The 12,068-nt window shown below is 43.7% G+C and overlaps 1 protein-coding gene across 4 annotated transcripts in view; it reads right to left on the reverse strand.

Annotated features, from left to right (window-relative positions):
* RUNX2 (RUNX family transcription factor 2) overlaps window positions 1–12,068 on the reverse strand; it is a 164,683-nt gene that overhangs the window by 87,040 nt on the left and 65,575 nt on the right. For all 4 annotated transcript variants that reach the window (XM_064650745.1, XM_064650743.1, XM_064650747.1 and 1 more), the window contains one exon: window positions 10,599–10,760. In XM_064650745.1, coding sequence (XP_064506815.1) covers window positions 10,599–10,760 — 162 coding nt within the window. The remainder of the gene's footprint in view (window positions 1–10,598; window positions 10,761–12,068) is intronic.

Genomic DNA, 12,068 nt, shown 5'->3' on the forward strand with positions numbered 1-12,068 from the left:
CAGCAAACACTCATGGCTACCACAGGATAAAAAGTTAAATGGGTGGTGAGATAGACCTCTGGGAACAACCACCAGGAAATTTGGAGGTGATGTGGCCCAGTCAGGTCTGAATATGCAGCACATTGACTCCTCTCCTCCTCCAAAGGTACCTTCAAACCACCACAAAATCCCCTGCATTAAGTGTATGATACCCCTATTTTTAGAATTAAACTTCTTCACACAATGAGAGCGTTGCGTGGTCCAAGTAATCCCAAGGGTTTAAGACAGTTTCAACTCTATATTCACAAATTTGCCTGTGGAATCCTTAGGACTGTGGAGAGCAAGGAGGCTACTCTGGCTGGGTGTTTGCTCCCCAATGGGGCCACAGCCTCAGCTCTGAGCTTTGCTTTTGACAGTGCAAATGCTAACTAAATTTGGAGGAAGAAGCCCCTGTGACCAGTTGTGTTTCTTAAAATAAAAGGTTAAATGATGTATGAAACCTAGGGGAGAATGCATATCGCCTTGTCCTATTCCTGTATCTCCATCTAGGGTAGTGGGAGAGGAATTAAATTCATTTTGTTAGAAAAAAGGGAGAGACTACAACTGGCAAATACAAAGGCAAAAAGATTCCTAAAGGAATTGCAGAAGTCCACAAAGTCAGTGAAAAATACTTTTTCCGTGAGTTTTTTCAGGTGGGTTAGAAAAGTAGAGTGCCACCAGCAATTCAACTAAAAATAACACCTTTCAAAGGATACTGTAGGAGTATGGCTGATTAGGGAAAGGAACTTCCACTGTTTGATAGACTATAGTGAAACCACAGCAAACTAAAATGACCAAAATATTTTTGCATGGTGCCCCTCCAGCCTCCTCTCAATTCAAACCAGTTCTGCATCCCGCACCACTCAGTTCCCTGTGGCTTCCGCCACCTCCTTGAGACCACCACAGCCACCACCTGTCCTAACCACCCCCTCCTTGTATGTATCACTGCCAGAGGCACCCATGTGAACCTCAGAAATAAAAATTTGTGCTGCAATCTGGCAGACAAAGTTATAGCCAAGTTACAGCAAGTTCAAATGAGTGGAAACTGATTTTCAGACTAGTAATAAGACCCACATTTCAAAGTGAGCCTAATTAGTGTCTGTAACCAAAGGTTGTGGTGGATTTTGCTTCCCTGGAAATTTTTAAATGAAGACCAACTGAGCTTTTGGGTTTTCTTTTTTTCTCAAAAGTTATCCTCAAGTTCAAATGAGAGCTAATTTGGGCAAATCTTACTCCTGGGTTTAAAGCAAATATCCACATGGGTTTCACTGTACTAATAACCTACGAATCTGTTGAGAGCTCCTTATGTCAAATTATTCTTCCCAAAGCTTTATATATGAAGTTTCACCTTGGCTAAAAATCCTCACACTCCACAAAAACTCCTTGGACATAGAAGCAGCATTGAGCACTGCATGGGTATGGGGTTGGGTTCCCCCTGAGGGGACACTCCACCACCTGCACACTGCTCCCATGGACATGGGGAAACTGCCCAAGCTCAGGAAGGCATCTCCTGCTTTGATCCCTTCCCTCGCTCCCTTTTGAGTCATTCTGAAAGCAAATAATAAGAGATTTCCAGATTAGTGTCCCCAAATACCCTCCCTTCGTGCATGTGAAATAGTTCCTTCTCCCTTAATAACATCCTTCATGAGCCACGTGAAGGTGCGTTCTCTCATTTTATCTCATCATCTTCCTCTCCTTCACTGCCTACATTGTTTGCTTTTGTACAATCACAGAAAACCTCAACACTTGCATGGCTCTTGCCTTCTGTTTTGGTCACCAGCATTGGCCCACTATCAGCAGTATCAATGCTCTTTGAAATCTGACAGCCAAGCTGGCAGGACACCAGGTTCTTTTTCTGCTAAAACATCCATCAAGAGGGGAGGAGATTTGGTCATGTGTAAAATGGGACCAACAACCATTGCTAAACCATTTCAAAAAGGTGTTGTGAGGCTCTGCTGGACTCCAGCACTCCCTTGTTGACCAAATTCAGCGTGGTCAAATTCTGCATGGCCAGAAATTTGAGGCAATTTCACTGAAAATCAAGGCAGATCCAGCGTATTTCTACCAGCAGCAGTTTTTGCCTCTTTAGTTGTATTTTTTAATGTAAGAATTGCAGAACTGGGCCTCTTAAACCATCCAGTCTCTGAAGGGCATATGATACTCCTCTACCTGTCTTCTACCAAACACAGTCATGGTCTGAGAAGGACCAAATTCTCCGGCATTTTATGGAACCAAACATAAACTTATACTGTGCAATTAATCAAACTAAACTGAGCGCAACAATGACCCAAGGCCATGGAGACTTAAGGGCAAAATCATAGAATCACAGAATGTTTTGCATTAGAAAGGACCTTTTAAAGATCATCTAGTCCAACCCTCCTGCCATGGGCACTGGCACCTTCAACTAGATCGGGTTGTTCGAAGTCCTGCTTAATGTGGCCTTGAATGTTTCCAGGGATGGGTCATCCACCACCTCTCTGGGCAATCTGTGGCCGTACTTCACCGCTCCCAGTGACAATTTCATCAAAACCAATCTAAATTGACTCTCCTTCGGTTTAAAGCCATTCCCCCCTTGTTGTGTCACTCCATGCTCTTGTCAAAAGTCCCTCCCCAGCTTTCTTGTAGCCTCTTCAGGGGAGGGGGATAAAATAAGTGAACATGGTGTACCAAAGATCTTCACGTATGGAGACTGATTCCCTCTCTGTGTCAGGACATATGTGGTCCTTCATCAGCCACCATTACTGGCTCCATTGTAGGTAGAAAATTAACAGCAATTTCACAAAGAGAATGGAGAAATCATCAAATGCCTTTGCACAAGGATGAAACAAAGAGTTCTATCCCACAGCCTTCCTGTTAGGAGCTTATTGACTTTATTGGGAACACACATTTAGGTAATGGCTCAGAATCTGGCCCTTTGAAAGTCTGGAATTGAGGGCCCGGTTGCCCCATTAACAATTAGCATTCTGTTTACAAAACCCAGCAGAGTCAGTAAGAATAATCATTACAAAACATGCTCAGACTGTGATTCCGGTTTAAGTTAATATAATTTTAATGAGTTCTTCAGAAAAAGCCTGGCACTTATGGAAAATTTCCTTAATTAATATCAGACCCTAAATTAGTAATAAAAAAAGAGCCCTGAATATCATTTGGTCTCAAGCTGGAACTAAAGTATGTTTTGGCATCATTACTAACTGTTAGCAGCAAGTTCTGGAAACAGATGCAAATCTTGATATGTGTCCTAAATATAAAACACATTGCAAAAAAAGCTCAGATAAAAATATATCTATACATCCACATATATTTGAGTGTGCTATTTCCTGCCTGTATCAGCAACAAATTTATTCCATTTCAAAACATTCCACTTGTTTCTTTTTGGTATTTTTTTAAATCCCTTATTTCAGGAATAAAACTCCTTCCCTCTGTCTTCATTTTTCCTGTTTGTTTCCTTCCCCAACAGCTGTTTTAAGTAAATGAGAAGGGCTTAAAGACAGGCATTATAACATTCAAACATCTGAAAATCAACCCACTTGTTTTACCACCTAAATATGGGCATAGGTGCCTAATTTGAGGCCACCCACGCTAGAAAAATTTGAGGTAAGGATCATGCAACACATCTTCTGGACAATTGCTCCAATGAAAGGCTCAACCCAGTGGAGAGGCTGCCACTGAAAGCCCACAGACAAGTGCCAAGGTGCTGAGATTCCCAGGTGGCACCAAGTGGGCAGGAGACTAAAAATGGAAAACCTGTGGCAAACAAAATAAATAGAACCACTGAAAAATAATGAAAAAAAAAAAAAGGGAAGGCAAGTTACAAGTTTAGGGAAGGCAGCAAAATGAGCGGGTTGTTTCTGAAGACCTGAGCTCCCCCAAGTTCTTTACTTTGCCTTGACTCAGTGTCACCTCGCAGGGAAAGCACTGAACGTTAGTGAGGAGAAATGGAGACAGAGACAACCTTGAGTCTTTCGGCTTCCGTTTAATTAAAAAAAAAAAAAAAAAAAAAGAGGACAGAGTGAAAACTGTTATAGTCACCAAGAAAAACATCACAGCATAGCAAGAGCACCAGAAACCGAGTTGGCTTCTTGGGTTTGCCAGGAGCCTGAGACAATATTGCTGAAGCATGAACTGCTCATTCATTTCAGGGGCTGCTAACACTAAGGCCGTGCTGGCAATAGGCACAGTATTAACTGTTTTTCTGCTTCCCAGAGCACATAAAGAAGAAAAGAGTTGTATTTTGGAGGCAGCAACAGCGCCTTCTCTTATTAAGAGTCCCTTCCTGAAATGTGCTTATTGCCCACAACATTTAATCAAGTTAACAGGAAGAAAGGGATGCAAGAATAGCTACTTCCATAGCCAGAGTTTCTACTTTTTCACTGTAAAGTTTTCTGAGCTCCTTAGCAGAAGATAAACATTTCTTTCAAAGTTAGTACATTTCAAAGACCAAATTCCACCCAAAACGGAAAATCCTTATTAAAGAGATCATGTGAGCACATGACATTAGCAAAATCCAAGGTAATTTACATTCAGGGTTAGAAACCCAAGATGACAACCAGTACAGGACCACAAGAAAAAAAAAAAAGCCCATCACTGTCACTCACTTTCTCATTAACATAAAAACACTAAATCCAGAGGATCAGCTGGAGCTGCTTCCATTATATGTGGGCTTTTGTTTTAAGATTTTTAGACTTACAAGAATGAAAATTAAATTGTCTAAAGGAACAGTAGTGTCACTGATTAGGGCATGGCTGGCATTGCATTTATACTTGCCAGCACTCAGTGAGCTGTGAGAACAGGAATGTTTCCTAAATTCAGTTTTTGATGAGGGTCCAGGATGGCCCAAACCGTTGTGGTGATATCTACAGAGCGAGACAAATTAATGGGAAAGCTTGGCTATACTTGAACTAGCAAACAGCCCAGGGTCGGGGCACATTCCCTGGCTCTAAATCTAGTTAGGATGGTCTGGCCACAGATGTAATATTAAATCCTGAATCCATAATGGGGTGGCTGCCTCTGAGCTGCCCACAGGAACAGGTTTGGGACTCTGCTCATTTCCAAACCACAGCTGGGACCTGTTTGCAACAGTGTTGGCCAACCCAGTTCAAAACCAACCTTGCTGACAATTTAACAGTACCGGTATTTTACAGTCCAGCCCTACCACTGTGTAATTTGTTACACAACTTTCAGGCCATTTAAATTCAGACGGTCTGCAGTCCTTTGTTTAGAGACTGAGCCCAGTGTCTCCCTCATCTGTCTCAGCTCATCCCTCATCTATCTCAGTGTGTCTCTCATCTATCTCAGTGTGTCCCTACTCAACGACGCAGTAAATATAAAGACAGCGAAGTCCACCCTAAATGCTGCAGGGACTTCAGTACATGAGACATCAGGTTCTGGGCATGGTGGCACACCCTCAACTGACAAATATCTAGAAAGAGTGCAAGCCCAGAGCTGGAAACGGTAGGTTTGCTGATTTGTCCTGCTATTTAGATTCAGTTTTAATTTTCTTCTTTGTCATATGGCATTTGTCAAGCACAGGACAGGCTCTTCCACAGCCAGCATTGAATGTGTTTGTGGTACACTTGCAGGGCAGGTCCTCCAGCATCTAAAGACCTTGACTCTGCAAGAGTCTCTCAAAGGTGAATCAAAAAGCAGGAGACTAGTGTTTAGGGAGAAGGGTGAGGAGGTGTAGGAAAAGTGTAGGGGAAGATGAAGTCTCGCCACCTTCCCCTTCTAAGGATTCTCAACAAAATTAAAATCAAGCTCAAACCCTGCAGCAGCAGAGCAGGTCGAGGTCAGGGAGAGGTAGGGTTAAAGCAGGACTAGAGTGTAACAAGGCTGTGATATGCATATGTTTATGGGACAGTTAAATTGTCTCTTAAATCACCTCACCAAAGGCACACTATCAGATCAGACATGCCTGTACCTGAGCTACTCACCGAGGCTTGCTTCAGAGCTCATGGAGACAAACAGGCTCTTCCCAGGCACAGCCAGGGATGAGCACAGCTCACCTGCAGACTGGTCAAGTCCTTCAAATGCCAGTTTGTCCTCACTGACTCAAAAGGGAGCTGAGGGTGGGTGTTTAGAAGAGGATGTCTTCCCTGAGGACATCTATACCCCTCCCCCCTTCACCTGACTGGGAGCAACCCGCTTGTGACTGCAGGAACAACACGACCTGTACTTCCTGCTCTGAACCTTCAGTGTTCAGAGGACTTGCTGGATCAGCCCCAAAACGCTATGTAAAATGGCTGGGATGTGTATATTTATATGAATCATATACATTAATTACATAATAGACACCCATGCTCCCCATCCCACATGCACTTTGGTTATGCATAGGACACAAAGACTGAGTGCATTCACTATGAATCATGCAATAAGACTACATCCCTCAGGCAAACTCTCTCTAAAATGACCATTTTCACATATATTCCCATGGTTTCCACTACAATATTATTTAATTAAGACTATTAATCTGCTGGGCCACCAACTTTCACTGTCTTCTGGGGAAGTCTGAGCAGACAGACATTTTAATAAAATATGGGGAATCCTACTCTTTTTATGACTGAGCTGGTGCAATAAGGTAAGGCAATTTCATGGCCTCTTGAGCTTGGTTTTTTAATTTGTTTTTGATATGAACGTGAGACTTATGGACTGAGAGATCACTCATTCAAAAGTTGCATGAAAGATGTCACATAATCTTTTTTTGCTTTGCTTTTCAACTAGTGCTGTTGAATACTGCCCTAATACATGGAACACATCAATAATGAGTTGTAGGACAGTACAAACAGGGCATTGATCCCCATTTGGAAAATAAAAGATGAACACTTTCAGTTTGAAAGCCACGGGCACACATTTACATGTGACTGCAGCATGCATGCAAGCATGTCAGTTGTGAAAAGAAATCAGTCTAGACACTGACAGGACCAGTTCAGCCACATTACTGCAGCCTACCCAAATAACTCCTCAGGGTTACAGCCTGCTGCCCTTTTCCCCTCTCCCTTGGGACGTGGAACTGCATGTACTGCTATGGCAGTTCCCTGTCACCTCCTATTCTATAGCCTCAAACCTCTGCTGATGCTCAGTCTAGTCTGGGATTCAAACACAGGTGTTCTCATCACCAAGAATCAAGGAATCATGGTTGGAAAAGACCATCGAGTCGAGCCATTAACCCAGCACCACCATGTTCACCACTAAACCACGTCCCTAAATACCTCATCTACATCCCTTTTCGACACTTCTGGGGATGGTGACTCCACCAGTGCCCTGGGCAGCCTGGTCCAATGCCTGACAAATGTTTCAGTGGAGAAATTTTTCCTAATACCCAATCTAAACCTCCCCTGGCGCAACCTTAGATTATGTCCTATCCTTGTCCTATCCTTGTTGCCTGAGAGAACAGACTGACTCCTACCTGGCTACAACTTCCTTTTAGGGAGTTGAAGAGAGCAATAGGTTACCGCAGAGCCTCTTTTTCTCCAGGCTGAGCCTCCTCACAGCTTCCTCAGCTGTTACTCATCAGATTTGTGCTCCAGACCCTTCCCCAGCTCTGTTGCCCTTCTCTGGACTTGCTCCAACATCTCAATGTCTTTCTTGAATTGAGGGGACCAAAACTGAACCCAGGATTCAAGATGAGGCCTCAGCAGTGCCCAGCACATCCCTGGTCCTGCTGCCACATTATTGCTGACACAGGCCAGGAGGCCACTGGCCTTCTTGGCCACCTGGGCACACTGCTAGCTCATGTATCTAATCCCAGGATGGGGAGGAACACCACTGCTTTGGCCATGGGATGGGTGTGTTTCTGGGCAAGGGAGAACCATCAAAAGTAGCTCTTGAGGTTGCCACTGACAATAAAACCAGGAGTTACCCTTCTGGAGGACATTATTGCTTTACTAGATAGAATATTTTCAACATGTGGGTGAACACAACTTCAGCAGTTGTCCAGGCAGAGCCATGGAAGCTTGTAGAAGCTTGTGGGTGGGTGATGTTAAATTGTGGCAGATAGGAAGTTCTGTGCCTGTAGGTGTGACAGCCAAGGCCTAAGGGGGAAGTTTTACCCATTTTTCTTCCTACATGATGTTAGGCAACAGGCAGTAAACATGGCACTCATTAAAATGACCTTGTATACTTTTAACAGCCTCGATAATCAGATTTCTGCCACTGTATCGGAAAGCAAGGTTTGTTTTTATTCGAGGCCTTGTAAAACTCTAATTTCTCCCTCATGCATCAGAGATGCCTGAAGTTTTCTAAGGATTTTAGCGTTTCTTAGCAGTCATTTTCTACCCCCTTCAAAGCTCTCTTCTCTTCTGAAAGATGTGTCAAGTAACTGACTGGAGATTCGCACGTTTCTTTGAGTGTGAGGGATGAACTGGTTGCTGTACAGGGCAGCTTAAAACTTCCATTTCTCTCTCTATTTAGACATAGGAGGGGGCAGATTCTGTCCTCCATCCCTGTGGAACTGCCAGGTAGAAACTGTTGAGAGGAACCGCAGGGTTTGCAGCTGGGGCTGCAACGTGCCTCCTTGCATCCCAAGCATCCAAGCTGGTCCTCCAGGCCAGAATGGCGCTCTCTAGTTCTGAAGAGAGAATTTCCATTCTGAAATTCTATTTCCATCACAAAACACTGTAGACAACCTCTGGCACTTGCGGAAGATCAAAGTACCCTTTTTCAGCCTGGAATCTAACTGGGTGCAGGATCCCCGCACTGGGAAAAGGTAAGGGCATTGCAGAGGCACCAGTCGAGCCCCAGAAAGATGAAGGCCAAGAAGCGCGAAGGGAACTGACTGCAGAGTACGGCAGAAAAGTTCAGTCCGCGGCCACACAACTTACACAGCCAGGTCTTTTAGTCATTCTGCCTGTGCCCACATGCCAGGCACTCACGTCTGAATACACACAGACAAGCAAGGGCTGCAGGGCAAGCATGCGGCGTACAGCTGCCAGGTCCCAGCCGAGCCTCTCCTGCAGGTATTGCTGCGGGCACAATTGCAAAAATAACCCATTTGACAACACAGACCATCAGGAGGCTCTGACTCAAAGGGAACCTGTTTCAGGCTAAACAAAGCATTTCCTCAGCATCAAGCTGATCAGGTTTTTTGACCCAAGTCAGCGCGTTGCACAGAGAGCCCACAGGAACCTGCTCCACCATCCTCAGACCACATGGAGATCTTTGGCATCTCTGCAAGACAGAGTGCACTATGGCTGCAGAGGGTTTTGCAGCTGTTTGTTTGAGAAACAAAGCTTCCCTCCTCCAAGATGAAAGAAATCAAGGAGTCTATGCTAATCAAATCCTACACGCCTGCTGGCTGCAGTTCAGCTTGTCAGGGATGCAGCTCAGCGGAGTGATCAACATTTCCAGTGCTATGAGCTCAGTGGAAGGGGAAAACACGACAGCAAGAAATTCACCTGGCTTGGAGTCAAACAGGTGCATGGCAGCAGCATCCAAGATTATAATAATATCTTGCAAACATGCAAAAAATAGATGTAATAAGACTGATACTTTGGTTTTCATTAATGAATCATAAAGGCTTTCTTTACATTACACATGCTTTTTTGGCATACGCTGCTAATATTTCCACACTTGCAAGGTTGGATTTTTAATACTGAGCCTCCCTCCCCTAAGGTTCCCCATTTTTGGCAAGATGTACAAGGTGACTGTATGCCATGACAGGCTCTCTCTTACTTTGGGGCAATCAGATTACTTTACACAGATGGTTTTATCACTGAGACCATTAGAGATGAATTGTGCAGCATGTAAATGTGCATTTGTTTGATTAAAGAGAAAAGGTCTCAGTTCCTCACTGCTGTCTTTTCTATGTTCCTAAACATATTTCCTCTCTCCTGCATCATTCCAAATGACAATTTGTCCAATCTTTACCTTAAAGTAACTCAGCCTGTTTCTGATAGGCATCTTAAATACACATTAACTGAGGAAACAGGCTTTCTTGAGCTACTGGATTGAAATGCAGGAGAGTGAGCCTCAGCCTTAACTATTGAGGAAATAAGGGCCCCTATCTCTCAGGATGCCTAACATCACACACCCCACAAAAGTAAAGCATAAAGAAACAGAGAATATCACAATTAATTTAAAACATAGAATCACAGAATGGTTTGGGTTGGAAGGGACCTTAAAGGTCATCTAGTTCCAACCCCCCTGCCATGGGCAGGGACACCTTCCATTAGACCACGTTGCTCAAAGCCCCATCCAACCTTGTTTTGAACACTTCCAGGGATGGGGCATCCACAGCTTCTCTGGGCAACCTGTGCCAGTGCCTAATTACATGCAAATAATCATCCTCTTGTAGGGGAAATAAAAAAAAAAAATAAAAAATTGTTCATAGAATCAGGTTTTCAACTTAAAAATAGCCTGATCTGAAATGGACTTTGATTCATTCCAGTGACACATGCTCAGAACAACACAGCAGTATTTCCACCTCAAAAAAAAAAGGGACTTTGACCCCTGTCTGCCATGCAGAAACTCTAATATCACTGCTGAGCTTTGCTCTCCTTGCTAAGGTTTGTCTGAGGCCACGGAGGCAGCCGCTGCCAGTCCTGTTCCTCTCTGTGTAATTGTTTTAGGCAAAACACAGTCTTTACCTGAGAGGCGTCTGGGCACATCGGTAATGGCTGGAAGTCCTGTGCCTCGAGTGGAGGACAGGGGAGTTGTGGAGTGAATGGACGGTGAAGTCATCTGGCTCAAGTAGGATGGGTAAGACTGGTCATAGGACCATGGCGGGGATGACTGCGCCTGCCTGGGGTCTGGGGAAAACAAACAAACAAACAAAAAAAAAAAAAAAAGAGAAAAAGAAAAGAAAGAAAATTTTTTTAAAAGGAAGAAAAATTTTAGGGTATCAACAGCCTAACTGAAAGAAGTGGGGTTACTGAACATACATACATCAGTGCTACGAGGAATGAGAATGAAATGAAACACAGCTTGCTCCTCTACAGCTCAACCCTTTCAAGCCTTGGTCTGTGCCTTTCCCTTCCCAGAACAACTTCTTGGGGAAACGAGCAGAGCAGAGAGCAGAGTTTTAAAAGATCCAGCAGCTGTGCTGTGTCTCTCTTCCAACAGTGGTATATCAAGAGTGGCCAGTCCTCAAGGTTTCAGACAGAAGCAGAGAGCAAGGATGAGCCCCAGGTCTGAGCTTAGGAAGTGGACATCATACAATCATAGAATCATTCAGTTTGGAAAAGACCTCTAAGATCATCAGGTCCAACCATTAATCCAGCACTGCCAGGTCCATGACTTGTCTCTAAGCACCACATCTATAAGTTTTTTGAACACTCCTGGGGATGGTGACTTCACCACTTCCTCAGCAGCCTGTTCCAATGCCTGAACACCCTCTCAGTGATGAAATTTTCATAGCATCCAGTCTAAATCTCCACTGGCACAACCTAAGGCTGTTTCCTTCAGGGGTGGGGAAACTCTACAGACAGCACTTGACATGCATGTCAAGCTGTTATACAGTTCAAACACCACACAGTAGTGTTTTCAATGCTGAAAATACTAAGCAAGGAGCAAAATGTGATTAATCTTATCAGCAATCCATCCAAAAATGTCACATTTGGATACTGGCCCAATTACTTACAGTTCCCTCAATTACAAAATATGAAACCAAATGGTTTGGGAGAACTGTTGGAGGCTAATGATCCCTTTTGATGTACTTGTGACAGTCCACTGTGGGGGAAATGATTTTAAGGATAAATAGAGTTTAATGTTTTCTGAAGCACTTATGGAATAACTAAGTGAGAGAGATGGAGACCTAGTTTTACTCATTGGTGTTTGGATTTATAAACCTTTTGCTCTCAGTTAATATCTGATGATAAAGATACCACTGAATGCCTCATAAATTATGATTTTTATTTCTTTACATCAATAAAAACAAAGCACTTTGAACGCCAAAGTTTGTTTTGGGCACTGCACAATAAACAGAAAACTATCTCTGAACCAACTCATAGAAATCGTAGCACACCTCTTCAAATCCTGCCCAGTATTTTCAGGGAAGCACATCAGGCTCATTCCACTTGAAGAACAAGCTCTATCAGAGCACTGTGCTAAAACCCTGC

Source organism: Pseudopipra pipra, chromosome 3 (assembly GCF_036250125.1).
Source record: "Pseudopipra pipra isolate bDixPip1 chromosome 3, bDixPip1.hap1, whole genome shotgun sequence".
Taxonomy (NCBI): domain Eukaryota; kingdom Metazoa; phylum Chordata; class Aves; order Passeriformes; family Pipridae; genus Pseudopipra; species Pseudopipra pipra.